Consider the following 15,137-nt stretch of genomic DNA (forward strand, 5'->3'; position numbering starts at 1 on the left):
CTGAATAAAAAATTTGTCATGACACACCACTGATCATCCTACACAAGCACAAAGCCTGCAGAAGTTAGAGCTGAGGCTCTTCACTTCACAATGACTTGTGGCTGTGCTATTATGGGCGGAACAAAACAAGAGGTGTGTTTCTGGCTGGATATACTCAAGATCAAAAATGTAACTTTCCATGAAATTAGAATTATCACTGAATTCATCTTCAGTGAAATCTTTCCAGGGATAATTAATAGCAAACTGAGTTGCACTTATTTATTTTCTCCACATATCCTACAAATTGCACAGGAAGCAAAACAGAACGACACTGAGTGCATTGTCAGATCAGTTTGCTACAAACGGCTAGATAAATGTAACATTGGCTCCTAGTGAATCAAGATATTGCTTTTGTAAATATTTTTGTTGCAATAGTAAATTAAAGTATCTTCATTTTGGTCTATTATTTGTTGTTTTTACTGTGAGGGAAAAGATGGTTTTACAAAGTTATTCTAAAAACTCACCTGTAAGTCTTCTTTTTGTGTCTGCCTTATTTGTTTCCATGTCTCTCCATTTATAGTGGCCACCAGATAACAAAAAGGTGTAAGATAAAACTTGTCAAGAGTAACCTGAGCTGGGCCTTACCATCAGAACATGCAGAACTTGTGCAGTTTTCCAATCCTGAAAAAAGAACACACCCACTGATGTTTTGTCTGTGCAAACATAAATCAGACTTGAATATTGAATGTAACATCTGAGTTTTTGGTACAAACTATTATACTCATTCCCTGAAGTGCATTGATGTACTGAAGAGGTGAAAATGCCCAGTAGCAGAGGGGATGGAAGTAGGATCATTTGTGAAGACATTCTTACTTCTAGATTCATAGGTGTAAACATGTAGATGTGTAAATGATCAACTGTTTGCCACAGCAACTTAAAAGGTGACATGTCAATGTTGTGTTTGCAACTTGTTTCTGCTGCCCCCAAGTGACCAAAAAATCAATTATTGCAGGTTTATGGATGTGCACCATGTAAATGTTAATGTTAGTATTATTTAGGGCTAATTCTGACATCAGGCGTCTCTCTGAGACAGAGGTAACAAACTGTGGCTATACAACAGTCATGTCTACTCTGTACCCATGTAATAATGTAGTAATGACTACCGTGGGTATACAAAACCGAGGGTCAGTGATCCCATAGTAAAATGGCCTCTGGTATATGTTGATGTAATTCAAAGTAAATAAATCTGCACGGGAGTACATTAGATTTTGAGCGTTCAGCCGTTCAATAAGAGACAGTCAAAATTGTAATGTTTATTTTAATGGTGTGTTTTGTCAAAGAACAAAGCACAAGTGCTTTTTTCATCATTCTTCATCTTAAAAGTGCATCATTTCTGACTAAACATAAGAACATTCATTAAATACATCAATTTGACCCTGGCGACATGATTGGAACAATACCCAGTTTTGGACGGCTTCTGTGCACTCGTCTCCACATTTATAAACTATGTGATTGATAATGATTAGGAAGTTGTGAATCTAGATTTCTGCTGACCACCTTGTTATAGTGCTGTTTCTGAAATGGAAAAGCTAAATCGTAGTATGACAGTATGATATTTCTGACTATAGTTTCTCATCGCAGCAGCATAATGGCCATGCCTTGCAGACGATGAAGTACTAAAATGGCGATTTTTGGAGATACTGAAGGGATTCCAGTCTCAGTGATGTTACTGAATGATTGGTTTTCTCTGTCTGATGTACAAAGCAAAGTAAACAGCCATGGCGGTGAGGAGAATAGCGAGGATGACGATGCAGACTATCACAGCCACCACAGGGCTGCTGTAGTTGCTCTCCGATGACGTACCTGTGTGAGCAGAGAACACAAAAAGCATAAAGATATCAGACAACGTTATACTGCATTGGTGTATTCATTTATGTTGCTAAGTACTAACTGAGCAAGTAATGACCAAGAAGGTCATCCATAAAGGTAAATGTGCTGCTCTTCATTGGCCCAGGCCGCAGAACATCACATGTAATGCAGATTCTTACCGTGAGAAGCCGAGAAAGTTTGAGCATCTCCTGAAGAATTAAACCAAAACAAGGGTCAGTAGTTGACAGGATTCACTCTTTGGTTTTATTTTTAGTGAAATCGATTAAATGAATATTTAAATGCCAAGAATTAGATGAGTAGATTGACACGGCCCTCATGTGTGTACACTAAATATGAAGCTACTGCTAATAGTCTGTCAGCGTAGCTTAGCATAGGGACTGGAAACATGGGGACAAAGCTAGCACGACTCTGTCCAAAGGTAATTAACATGTTAGCAATATCTTCTTTGTATAATTGTTAGAAATCCCAAGTCTCACTCAGCTGCTCAGCCTGCCACTCAAGCATTGACCACTCCCTGACCACTCCCTCCAAGGTTATAAAACCCCACCCTGTAGGCCTGTCTTGCCCTTTTTCCCTCCAAACCACTGAGACAGGACAAAGGAGCACCTGAATACCTGCCAGATTGGTGATGCATTACTGATGTAAGTCATCAAACCTAAGTTGACCTAAGTTATTTGACTATTATTTGTGTTCTTGTTATTGTTTGTATCACTGGTGATACTTTTCCTTGAATCCTTTAGACTAAATCATCCACCAATCATCTGATGGCAAATAAATAAGTGAAACGGCTTCCTGGATCCTGTGTTTGAATGTTCACACCACATCTGATGTTCAATGAGAACACAGACAAGACACTTGTACAATAATCCATACAAAAGTGTCCAGTCTTTATACTAAGCTAAGCTAACTGGCTGCCTGTTGTAGCTTCTATGTAGCATACAGGCATGGGAGTGGCATTGGTGGTCTAATTCTTGGCAACAAAGTCAATAATTACATTTCCCAAATTATCTATCCAATTATCTACAGACAACACAGGTAAACATGATCATCATGGCCAAAAATGACAGAAAAGTGCCTCAAATATATTAATATTTGCCCTGAAGACGCACCGCTGCTCTGTTTTCTCACAACGATGGCCGGCGAGGTGACTGTAGCGTTGGCCGACACGTACTGGACCTCTCTCTTTCTTCTTTGGCCACTTTCACAGTCCTGTTCACAATTAATGAAAGACGATCTGATGTATGACTTGATCATGGAACACCTATGGGTGACATCTTGAAATTCTGTTTGGGCTCTTAAAGGAACTTGTTGTTGTTGTTGACTCACAGGCAGCAACTGGCTACACGAGGACACCTCACAGAGTCTGGTGACGCAGTGCAGGTAGAAAGTGGAAACCGTCTGATTCTTGTGCTCCACAAATCTGAAGGCCTCAAAGGAGAAATATGCCTTCTGAGACACCCCATTGAGCTCCACTTTAGTTTGTGCATCACGGTTACACCTTGGGTGAAAAGAAGAGTTAGCATGGAGAGTAAGTGGAAGGTGTTATATACTGTGGTTAGGTGTACATGCAACTCACCCTACAAAAAGGTCATAATAGGTGTTAAACATAGGATATGGACTCGTGGTGGCGTAGCATCTGTCCAGCAGCACGTTGAACCTTCGAGGACAGACAGGGGGATGCTAAGTGTCTTTCTTACTGATGTAATTTATAGTTAACTGTGAACTGCTGAAGCTTAAATACCTGTCTGTAAGATTGCTAGCCTGAACTGCAACATAAATCTTGGTCTTCAGGTTGAGTCCCGTTTGCGGGATTACAAGCGGATCTTTGTAGTCTCCATCCTGTTCCACAGAACGGAGAGAACACGTTATAAAACATTAAAAAATACTCTGTGTCTGATTCTAAGAGCTCGAGCAGGTCTTACTTTGTAGAGGTGCATACTCAGAGTGCTGATGAAGCTCCCATTGTTGTCCCTTATGGCAAGACTCACACCTGATCTGTATTAAGTGAAAAGGAATTCATATGATACGTTATAAATTGTCCTCCTCATCTCACATGCAGGTGTTTTTCCAGGTGTCACATGTCATACTCACACGCCCAGCTCAGTGTTGTTCAGGAGATACTGCATTGGGTAGAGGCAGGAGAACTTGTACAGGATCTGCGGGCGATAGGTGATCATACCCGCAGAGGGGTCAACGGACGTAATAGTACCAGAGATGTTGACGTACTGGACGTTGGAGAAGTCAGAAAACTCTCCGCTCCCAACTTCATTGATTATCTATTGAAAAAGAAGCATATTTCACTGAAATCAGTTTTATGATTTATTCCTTGATGCTGGACAAGAAATAACGTCTTTCCAATCTTATAATGCTATTATATTCCATCAAAATGTACCAAAGGAAACATTTACCACACGGCACTGTAGATTCTTTACTCATCTTAGCTGTCATGGCATGACTTTCCAATAAATCTGAGAGGAAAAGCACCTTAATTGATCTCTACAAAAATAGCAGGTAAAGCTATTGTGAAGAATACCTTAAAGTTATTATTGCAGGATGAGATTGTACTCTCATTTATGGGGAATCTGAATTTCAAGACAGGTGGGTCAGTGTTCCAGTCAGCATCTCCGTAACAGTCAGGTTTGTTGAACTCATTATTGAGGACCATCAGAGACTCATTGTAAAGAGCTTGGTACACTGGACAAAGGTAGATGCTCAGGTCCATGTGCTCAGTGCCGCAGACCACAGTTATGTCCCGGTTTTCTGGGAGAGATAAAAAGGGAGGATGTAAATCAGCAAGAATGGAAGTGTGAAAGGAACATTAACTGAAGAACATGTCAAAGAAAATGCCACAAACCTGGAGGTCTGTTTGTATCGCTAACAATGCAGGCTTCTGGTATCTGGGCCTCGGTCCTCAGAATGAGGCCAAGCTGGCACACAAGGATGGCCAGTCTCATTGTCCTGAGTGTGGACCTGTGACAAATCAGCAAAACAATGGAAACCAAAGCATCCATCGTCTTCTTTTAAAAGAAAGGTGCTCTGAAAGAAAACGTTTCAAAAAAAGGCCAGTTTTTTGGCGTCAAAGATGACAGGTGGACTTAATAGAGTTACTTAAGCCCATTAGTAGCTGCTTGAAAGAAAAACGAGAGATGTGCTTCAGCCTGGCTGTGATTTATGCAGCTCTTTTAAATAAAGTTCTTACTGAAAGACATTTTTCATGACACAGCTAATGAAAATAACAGTAATATGTCCTAATAAACATACCTTGTAAGAACATTTGAAATAAACTGACACTACTGACCACAGAAACACCCTCAAATTATATGTCAAGTTGATTGAAATACCGTGTAATAAACAAGTTTACAAGCAATCTGGATTTGTAAAATGCATTGCTAGTATGGTTAGAAAAGTATTAAAAAAACTCATTCAAGTATTTTCATTAAAGTATAATACATACAATGCATTATAGATAAATTTAACCGAAAGTATTAAACTCCTATGGAGAAGAGGTGAAAAAAAGATTGCAGGGACTCACCTGTAAGTCTTCATTTTGTGTTTCGCTATTGGCCACCAGATCTCTCCCATTTATACTGTCGCTCCTGCAGGGGCGTGTGAGGGGACTTCTCAGACAATAATGTAATACGAGCTGTGCCTTTAGCATTTTCATTTTTTCTGAATATTTTACATTCATTTAAAATTGGAATAACAATTAATAAAACATGAATAAAAAAGCACCTCTAGTTCACCTTCTGTTGATTGTTACTAGTACATTTGAAGCTTTGTTAAAGCCACAGCCAGCTTTTTTTAGTTAAGTAACACTGTGTCATAATAACAACTGCTTGTTTCTATATGCAAAGTGGAATTAAGTGAACAGAAGACTGGGGCTTCACAGTTCATTTGTCACTGGAAGCAAGTATCCTAGATGAGGATTTATTCATCTGTATTTACAATTATTCTATCATGTTGAAATCATTAGCCACTCTTTTTGGATTCAAATGCTGACATTTGGATATACATTTAAATATTTTTAATCCGTCACATAAAAAAGCATGAGCGCTTCCAGTGATAGAGAGCCTGTTTCTGGTCTTATTTCTCAGTTTGAAGCGACCACTCTTCGTGCCATATACATGTCAGCGTGGTTGTATTATTAATGTGATGGTATTGATCTGAGCAGAGGGGATTTATTTTGGCTTGTCCCATCCCTCAATGAGGTCAGACAGGAACATCCACCACAGGAGGTGCCAGCCGGGCAGCGTGCTAAAGGCAGACACTGAAACTGGGTGCCTTTCCTTCAGAGATGAATGAGTTCCCTGATCAGTTACAGCATTTAGAAATTAAAAACAAAAAATGTTTCTTGGATGCACTAAAGAGAAAGTGCCCAAGGCAGTGTATCACCTTGTGGGTTAGCAGCACATTGTGTCTCGAATGTTAAGGACAAAATAGCGTAATCCATACGTACTCTATTCTAGTGGAATAGAGGTGTTCACTAGCAGGGCATCAGACTGATTCTGACTCCACATTTACAGCAGTCACTGTTAAACTTCCAGTATGCATTAGCAACCATCTCACATTTGGTCTGGCATGGGCCATAGGTTTACAAGTAAGATAATGTAAGTTTAATGGCAGGTAATGGTGTTGTGCTATGGAAAACACTTAATTACTGTCTTGGGTATGGGTGGGGAGAGCGTTGCATAGGAAACCATGATGTATGGGCACAAAAAATGTTTTATTTTTCATTGACCTATGAGCGAGTAGGATTAGTGATCTGATCACAAGTGTTTTGAGATCTTTTGGTGTGATAAGAGTCGATATCGTTCTTCTGAGTGTGACTTTTGTTGTGGATCAGTTTTTGTTATGGCCTCGGGCTGTAAACTGTAAATAGAAATTTTCAGTGCTGTTTTGTACAGTCAACGCATAAAAGACACACCTATCTGAGAGAAATCCAAAGTCTTTTGTGAAGCATCATGACATGAAAGGGACCCCTGAGTAACTCAGTTCCCTAAAGAACAGCACCACAATACACCATGAGGATACAGCCTGAAAAAGGTGCCTGTTAGATTACTTTAGACGTATCCGATGTCAAATGCCAGTTTTAATCTCTCCTTTGTTGTCTAAGTAAGCATTTGTCTGCAAGCTATGCCATCAGTGTTACTGGGGGCACATTTCTGGACCCAAAAGCAGTAAAAGTGGTCACTCTTGAAAAACAAAAACGCTAACCTGGAACAGGCCTGTGGCAGATGTAGGTCAGGATTCGCAATCAAAAAAAAAACACGAAAATGTTCTGTTTCAAAAGCGTTGTACACAGCCACATGCATGTAGTTCTGCAAAGAATCCAAACTATGATGACTAGTGACTCAGCAAGTTTGAGGATGAGCTTACCTTCAAGTTGTACCTGATCATCCAGTCGGTTCTGAGTGCAGGCTGACACGAGTACCTAGAGCATCGTTTTCTTGAATAGTTTCTGATGTCTGATGTCACAGTGAAGTTGACCTTTGACCTTTTGGAAATAAAATATCATCACTTCATCATTTTAATTCTTTGAGACATTTGTGTGAAAATTTGTCAGAATCACTGCGTGAATTCTTGACACCCGGCCAAAAATGTGTTCTGTGTGGTCACAGTGACCTTTGACCATCAAATTGTAATCACTTCATCCTTGAGTCCAAGTGGACGTTTGTGCAAAATTGAAAAAAAAAAAATCCCTCTTGGTGTTTCTGAGTACACAATATCTCCAGCGGCTGATTGTAGTGATGAACCTACAGAGAATTATCACCTGAACCTGCAGCTTCCCTCGGCCCGCTCGGATAATGACTGAGGGTTACTTTATCAACATGCATCCCTTACACTTATGAACAATGGAAGGCTGCTGTACATAACACTGTCATGTGTCCATAAATGTGACTCAAAGAAATGTGAGTCATAACAACTGTCAAGGCACGTATGGATGTTACGTTGAAACAAAAATGGTAGTCAAATCTCAGAGGACAGAGCGTCTTCTCCCTTGTGACAGTAAAGGCTATTCAATGCACATCCATGAAAGGGGCTTGTGGGAACATGGCACAGAAAATACCTGTTATTTACAGCCCAAGTTACACAACAGGGTGACAAGTCAGACAAGTCTTTTCACATACCACATCATACACAGACCATACACAGACCTGCTGACTGCATGAGTTCCAAAAGCTAAGGAATTAATGTGAAATTTGTCTATGCTTTTAACTCACAATGCTTTAAAATAAACAGTGGGCGCTTTGCTTTTCATTATGTCACATGTCATTGGTGCCAATTATATTTTCTATATTTTCAATTCTAGCTTATTCTATTAAGTTTGCAAGTACATTTTGTTTGTATACTTTACTTTTTTTGCATCCATCTCGTTTTCCCTCTGTTTTTGCATTGCGGGATCAAATTAACCTGAAAGAATTGAGTTGTTTAGTGTAATCTTATGATGGATTTCTTTTCAGAAATACCTATTGACTGTAATTAGACCATGCTGGAAGCTGAGTCGCACTATTAAGTACATTCAAGAACCTGAGCAGTATCATAACAAGTTATGACCGTGGCCTTTTTTTAAAAAATCAGATCAGGACACAACTCCTGGATCTGTTATAAATGGTAAACCAATCCCAGGGTTTGTTATAAAACTTGATGATCAGTAACCAATTTTTTTTTTTTTCAAATCTCAGTATCTATTCTCATATGAATATGTGGTGCACTAAAGAGTGTGCAATTTTTAGAAGTATTAGCTGGCATTTCAGCTTCTAAAATGTCTTAGGTTGTAACCTGGTATTTATACATAGGTGTGGTTAAGTTTTTTGTTTTTTAGCGCAGTCTGCTTGCTAGTCTGCTTCTTCAGCAGTGGAAGAAGTCCTCCCTTACTCAACTAGAACTATCAGTGCCACACTGTAAACTACAGGCTACCCCACAGTGCATGTATATGCAATACTAATAGTATTATAGGAGTACCATACACAGAGTTTGAACCTTTGGTTGTTGGTCAAGGTCAAGCTAATATTAATTACTTATACTATATGGAAATGATGCATCGTATTTTATAAAAACTTCATATGTTTTATCTGTAAAATGTTTAAGTAACTTTATCTGTAAAATATAATTAAAATAAATATAATGGAGTAAAAAAGTAAAGTACAAGTATCAAGTAACAGAAAAAGAGGTAAATCAAGCGAAGTACCTAAAAATCATACGAAAGTGTAGTACTTGTTTTGTTAGTCTCTTAGTCACAGTTAACTCTATGCATATGCAGTAAACTCAACTATATGCATTCATTAGTTTGACATTAATGTTGTACAGTAGGCCCGCAACAAATAAATATTATTATCGTTATTGATTATAATCCATCTAGCCTTCAGCAGTGCAGTACAGCCGTCCAACTCATGATGGATTTTACTTGTAATGGAGTATTTTGTGGCAGTAGTACTTCAAAAGATCTGAACACTTTCTCTACACTACCGCCATCAACCATTGGCTGCTATCAGCGAGCAGTGTTTTTAATTGGACGGGCAGTGATATGGCGGCATGTGATTGGCCAGCAGCGCTCCTCCTGTGTTCTGGAGCGTTCTCGGTGTGGATGCTTATGAGGAGGCGCGGCGGCGTCCGCATCACTGACAGCAGGGATCAGCGACCCGTCCCACGAGAGACACTGAGGGAGAAGCGGTGTTAAAAACACCACTTTTACGATAAGACAGTTAAACGACACGTTCTGAATTTAACGCAGGTGAGTACAGCCAAGGGAATAACGTATTGTACTAACTTTTCCATGTCAGAGAGAGATATGAGACAAAGGAACGTTATATTAACATTAGCTGACGTAAATTAACGTTAACATTTTATAATGTTTCATGTTAAAGAGTAAGCCGACACTTTAAGCTAGCTAACATTTTTATCTTTCGGGGTTCGGAATTACTTTGCAATCATCCAAATACCTCATAATTTACACCAACTTCACTTCATAACTGATACTGTACGATAACTTTTCGTAATGTAATGTTTAGCCTAACCTATTTGTCAAACAACAGGTATGAAGTGATGCTGCTAACACGCTGGTACCTGGTGCCATGCCAGACTGTGGCTCACACTTAAGGATTTGGTGTGCATAGTTGATAGTGGGCGTCAAACTGATGCGCATCTGCAGAATATGTCACGTTACGCCTTGCAAATTGTATGCATGTTACGAACAAAGTGGAAGGAGCAGTCCAGAAAGTTGTCAGACTGCTAAAATGTGAGGTGGCACCCTCCTGTCCTGAGGCTACTGTTGCACAACATGCATGTTAAGTTGTTGCTCAGTGCCTGCCTCATTAGCTTCTGTTATGCAAAGTAAATAGGCATGTTAGATTTTGCTCACAAAAGACCCAAGACTCTTCTCTTATACTGACCAGGAACTTGAGAGCAAAGGTTTCCTCATATATCTCACTTGGCTGATATTTCGACTTGATGAGCATCATGTGATTTCTTAGCTGTCTGAAAAATATTTTCTTTATTAATTAATCAAGTTATTATTTAGATGTCTGTGAAGATTCTCATTCATCCAGGTTATGGTACTTCTAAGTGCTTCCAAAGGAATACAATTGATTAATTTAGATTTATTTGAAATATTTAAAAAAAGTTCAAACTAGCTCATAACAAGTTCCCAGGGGCCAAAGTGATTATTGATGAATTATTAATTCAAATGTCTTGTTTGTTTTTTGCTGTGTTTTTTGAACCACCAGTCCAGCTGTTCAGTTGAACATCTTTTAAAAAGCTTTAAGAAGCTTAAACCCCAAAAAATGTTTGCTGTTTGTCTGTGAAAAATGATTGAAACTTTAAGCGTGTTTAGGTATTCATCACAATAGTTACCAATTAATTTCCTGCCAATCTTTTCTGATCAACTGATCAATTGTTTTGACTTATTATTTCATCTCTGATTTGCATTTTGCTGACTGGATCCTAAAACCCTTTCTGCCATCAGAGCACGATCTCAGCATTGTTTCACCATGTCATGTACACTCCCTTGTAATGGCCCGAGGCTCCACCAAAGGAGCTTGCCCACTAATCTGAGAGTCACTGGTTTGGTTAAGAAGTAGTAGTAGTCTGTAGAATTTCACAGACTATACACAGATTGCACATGGTGGGTAAAGTGACCGCAGCATTAATGATATTGCACAGAAATAAATATGTATATGTCACAGTAGAATACTATTATGTATTGATATGTAGAGTACTCAATGGGAGTGGAAAAGTTATAATGACCTTCCTTGTTGCTTAACATTCGGCATTACAGTATATTGATGGTCTACCACTGTGGCAGCAGTAAACACAGGACCTGTTCTGAGGAGTCACTGCTTATATACGTATAAAAGCAACATAAAACACAGTAATAGTAATACATTAAGGAAAAAAGAGGGCTAGCTCTGTTTGTAAAACAATACAGACAGTATTTCATGTAAATATTGTTTAATAACATGTATTTCTTGGAAAATGACTAAAACAAATTGATCATCAGAATAGTAGGTGCATAAGTTTCATTCCAGAGATGAACATTTGAGAGGACTCACATTACTCATCTGTTATGTACCCAGATTTTCAGTGCAGTGCCCTGATGATTAACAGCTGATCATTGTCATATTCTCAGAAACCATGTCCAAGGCACCAGTAATCGGCATTGATCTGGGCACTACCTACTCCTGTGTAGGAGTGTTTCAGCACAACAAAGTTGAGATCATTGCCAATGACCAGGGAAACAGGACCACGCCCAGTTATGTTGCCTTCACTGACACCGAGAGGCTGATTGGGGATGCAGCCAAGAATCAGGTGGCCATGAACCCCAGCAACACAGTATTTGGTATGAAATGTTTTTTCTAGACGTAGTATGATTAGTTAACTTCATGATCTTTCTGGTTATTTATTGCATCTATTATTGTCCTTCAGATGCAAAGCGTCTCATTGGGCGTCGGTTTGATGACAGCATCGTCCAGTCGGACATGAAGCTCTGGCCATTTACAGTCATTGATGATGCTTCACGCCCCAAAGTACAAGTGGAGTACAAGGGCGAGACCAAGACCTTCTACCCAGAAGAGATCTCCTCCATGGTGCTGGCTAAGATGAAGGAGATTGCTGAGGCGTACCTTGGGAAGGTACAGCGATGTGCTTTTGTTTTTACAATATTAAATTTGGATTTATACAGTGTAAAAATACAATATACATGTATATTTATGAGTAAAACACCTCACAAAGGTGGATTGTTCAAGTGCGCTGTCAAATGTGCCGTGCTTCGTCTACAGTATTCGGGTTGCTTTGTCCTCTGCAAAACATAGTTTTAACAGAACCCCACTATATTCAGAGTGTTGTTGAAATAGACTCAGTATCTGTGAGCTCAACTTTAAGTTTAATGTGATAAATGATAAAAACTGTACATTTAATGCTGAGAATGTCATTAATGTCTCATTAACTGCTGTAACCTGCCACCATTTCCTTCTTGCAGAAAGTAAGAGATGCTGTTGTGACTGTGCCTGCCTACTTCAATGACTCTCAGCGTCAGGCCACCAAAGATGCAGGGATCATTTCTGGCCTGAATATCCTTCGTATCATCAATGAACCAACTGCTGCTGCTATTGCTTATGGACTGGACCAAAGGGTAAATACATGTTTAAGTTGCAACATACAGTTTTAAGTTTAAGGCTTTTTGAAAGAGTTTTTGTTGTAAGCAGTATCATCTTTTTAAGGAAGCTTTCTATTGTGTTTTGACTGTTTTATGTTTACTTGGCACCTCTAGTCATGTAGACTTTCTTTGTTTTGCATATACTGTAAGTAAATAAAATAATTTCAAATTACAGGCTGAACATGAAAGAAATGTTCTCATCTTTGACCTGGGAGGTGGCACATTTGACGTCTCCATCTTGTCAATTGACGATGGCATCTTTGAGGTCAAGGCCACAGCAGGGAACACACACTTGGGTGGAGAAGACTTTGATAACCGCATGGTCAAACACTTCATCGAAGATTTCAAACGCAAACACAAGAAGGACATCAGTGACAACAAGAGAGCTGTGCGTCGTCTGCGCACAGCATGCGAGAGGGCTAAGCGCACTTTATCATCCAGCACTCAGGCCACCATTGAAATTGATTCTCTGTTTGAGGGAATTGATTTCTACACGTCCATCACAAGGGCTCGTTTTGAGGAGCTGAACGGAGACCTTTTCCGGGGAACCCTGGAACCTGTGGAGAAGGCCCTCCGTGATGCCAAGATGGACAAGGCTGGAATCCATGACATCGTCTTGGTGGGAGGTTCCACTCGTATTCCCAGGATCCAGAAGCTGCTGCAGGACTTTTTCAATGGGAAGGAACTCAATAAGAGCATTAACCCTGATGAAGCTGTGGCCTACGGTGCAGGTATAACCCGTTTGTGTTTATAAATATAAGATAAGATAAGATAAAACTTAATTTATCCCCAGCCTGGAATTACAGCAGCATGTGATAGCAACGGGAAGAAAAATAGCAACAGAGATAGAAAAATTTCAGAAAACGAAATACAAAATTAAAAGTAGACTATATATATATATATGTACATTATTATACGAGCAAAATTATTTTTTTGACTATATAAAAGAAAACAAATGTAGAAAAAAGTATATAAAAAATATTGCCCCAATAACTGGGGAAAAAAAAACGTGTGCTGCCTTCAGGTTGATAATAATAATAAATATTGTTAATACTATTCCACAGAAGAGTAAAATATACAAAACAGTAAAAAATATGTAATATTGCACAAATGTAAAGGAAATATATAATATTGCACAAAGTATAAGGACATGAGTTGACAAGTTAAACAGATTATCATAGCATTATTATAGCAGAGTACTAATAAAAAATCTTGACAACGACATTGAATGAGAAATGATCACTCTGAATCGCACGCTTGTTCTGCAGCTGTGCAGGCAGCCATCCTGTCAGGTGACAAGTCAGAGCAAGTGCAGGACCTGCTGCTGCTGGATGTGACCCCGTTGTCTCTGGGCATCGAGACTGCGGGAGGAGTCATGAGTGTTCTGGTTAAGAGGAACTTCACTATCCCCACCAAGCAGAACCAGGTTTTTACCACCTACTCAGACAACCAGCCTGGTGTGCTCATTCAGGTACGACCCCCATCTTTGAAAAGAACACTTAATTGGGTCTTAAATTTAAAAGAAATGTTTACTGAGGGGTTGAGCTGACATTATATCTGCAGGTTTTTGAGGGTGAAAGGACCATGACAAAAGATAACAACCTTCTGGGGAAATTTGAGCTGACTGGGATCCCCCCCGCCCCCCGTGGGGTTCCTCAGATTGAAGTGACCTTTGACATCGACGCCAACGGCATCCTGAACGTATCTGCGTTAGACAAGAGCACCATGAAGGAGAACAAGATCACGATCATAAACGACAAAGGTAACCTGAAGTAACTTTTCACTGTATCTCAGTCATTAAATTTGGATGCACGGTACTTAGCCTTGTGTTCATTTGAAATAAAATCCATCAGGTCGGCTGAGCAAGGAAGACATTGATCGCATGGTCAGTGACGCGGAGAAGTACAAGGCCGAGGATGAGTTGCAGAGAGGGAAGGTGACTGCCAAGAATAACCTAGAGTCTTACGTCTTCAGTGTAAAGTCCACTGTGGAGGATGAGAGGTTCAAGGACAAGATCAGCGACGGGGACAAAAAGAAGATTCTGGACAAGTGTAAGGAGGTCATTGACTGGCTGGACAGAAACCAGGTATGAATTAGACGGGTAATACAGTGTTGAGCTGTAAACTTGAGCAGCAGTGTTGAAACAATGGATGGGCTGGCATTAGATAGATACTCATATTCTCTGTCTTTCTCTCTTTTCAAGGTTGCAGAGAAAGAAGAGTTTGAGCATCAGCAGAAGGAGTTGGAGGGAATATGGACACCCATCATAACCAAGCTTGGCCAGAATGCAGGGGGGATGCCAAGAGGCTTCCCTGGAGCTGGTGGCGCTCCAGAAGGAGGAGCGTCCTCCGGCCCCACCATCGAGGAGGTCGACTAAGCTAGACCAGACTTGCATGAGCTTATTCTCTTTACTCTTTTGAGGTTGGTGTGAGGGGTGATCAGAGTCATAATTGTTATGCTACGATCTGTTTTGTTATCCTGTGCTCACTCTCTCTCTCTCCCTCTGCCCACAGGTGCATGAGCAGGGGCGGGGCTGATCTTCCTCAGGAGCGCAGCTGACTGCCACACCTGACAGTAATCAGCCCAATCAGCGCTGGCTACTTAAGCCCAGTCCAAG

The 15,137-nt window shown here is 40.0% G+C and overlaps 2 protein-coding genes across 3 annotated transcripts; one reads left to right on the top strand and one right to left on the bottom strand.

Annotated features, from left to right (window-relative positions):
• Window positions 1-1,705: 1,705 nt before the first annotated feature.
• LOC121609681 (zona pellucida-like domain-containing protein 1) lies at window positions 1,706-4,823 on the bottom strand. Its single transcript, XM_041941366.1, has 10 exons — window positions 4,724-4,823; window positions 4,403-4,629; window positions 3,961-4,145; window positions 3,792-3,864; window positions 3,611-3,708; window positions 3,446-3,526; window positions 3,196-3,367; window positions 2,979-3,078; window positions 2,028-2,057; window positions 1,706-1,842 (listed from the first exon to the last, which is right to left on the bottom strand). The coding sequence occupies exons 1-10, from the start codon at window positions 4,821-4,823 to the stop codon at window positions 1,706-1,708; spliced, it is 1,203 nt and encodes a 400-aa protein (XP_041797300.1).
• A 6,676-nt stretch (window positions 4,824-11,499) lies between these two features.
• Window positions 11,500-14,897, top strand: hspa8b (heat shock protein family A (Hsp70) member 8b). Of its 2 annotated transcripts, XM_041940046.1 has the most exons (8): window positions 11,500-11,704; window positions 11,791-11,996; window positions 12,344-12,496; window positions 12,696-13,251; window positions 13,789-13,991; window positions 14,084-14,282; window positions 14,374-14,606; window positions 14,724-14,897. In XM_041940046.1, the coding sequence occupies exons 1-8, from the start codon at window positions 11,500-11,502 to the stop codon at window positions 14,895-14,897; spliced, it is 1,929 nt and encodes a 642-aa protein (XP_041795980.1). The 2 variants fall into 2 exon arrangements, with proteins under 2 accessions (XP_041795980.1, XP_041795981.1); XM_041940047.1 differs by lacking the exon at window positions 14,374-14,606 and having other exon boundaries at window positions 14,084-14,170; window positions 14,805-14,897.
• Window positions 14,898-15,137: the final 240 nt, after the last annotated feature.

Source organism: Chelmon rostratus, chromosome 7, assembly GCF_017976325.1.
Source record: "Chelmon rostratus isolate fCheRos1 chromosome 7, fCheRos1.pri, whole genome shotgun sequence".
Classification (NCBI taxonomy): Eukaryota; Metazoa; Chordata; class Actinopteri; order Chaetodontiformes; family Chaetodontidae; genus Chelmon; species Chelmon rostratus.

What these genes read in the sequence shown, in the direction of transcription:
- LOC121609681 (XM_041941366.1), bottom strand. Translation starts at nt 4,823, where the DNA reads ATGAGACTGGCCATCCTTGTGTGCCAGCTTGGCCTCATTCTGAGGACC. An exon ending in AACAACACTGAGCTGGGCGT is followed by an intron (nt 3,865 to 3,960) that starts GTGAGTATGACA and finishes CACTTAATACAG; the next exon opens with ATCAGGTGTGAGTCTTGCCA. An exon ending in TGTGAGAAAACAGAGCAGCG is followed by an intron (nt 2,058 to 2,978) that starts GTGCGTCTTCAG and finishes TTAATTCTTCAG; the next exon opens with GAGATGCTCAAACTTTCTCG.
- hspa8b (XM_041940046.1), top strand. Translation starts at nt 11,500, where the DNA reads ATGTCCAAGGCACCAGTAATCGGCATTGATCTGGGCACTACCTACTCC. An exon ending in CCCCAGCAACACAGTATTTG is followed by an intron (nt 11,705 to 11,790) that starts GTATGAAATGTT and finishes ATTGTCCTTCAG; the next exon opens with ATGCAAAGCGTCTCATTGGG. An exon ending in ACTGGCTGGACAGAAACCAG is followed by an intron (nt 14,607 to 14,723) that starts GTATGAATTAGA and finishes TCTCTTTTCAAG; the next exon opens with GTTGCAGAGAAAGAAGAGTT.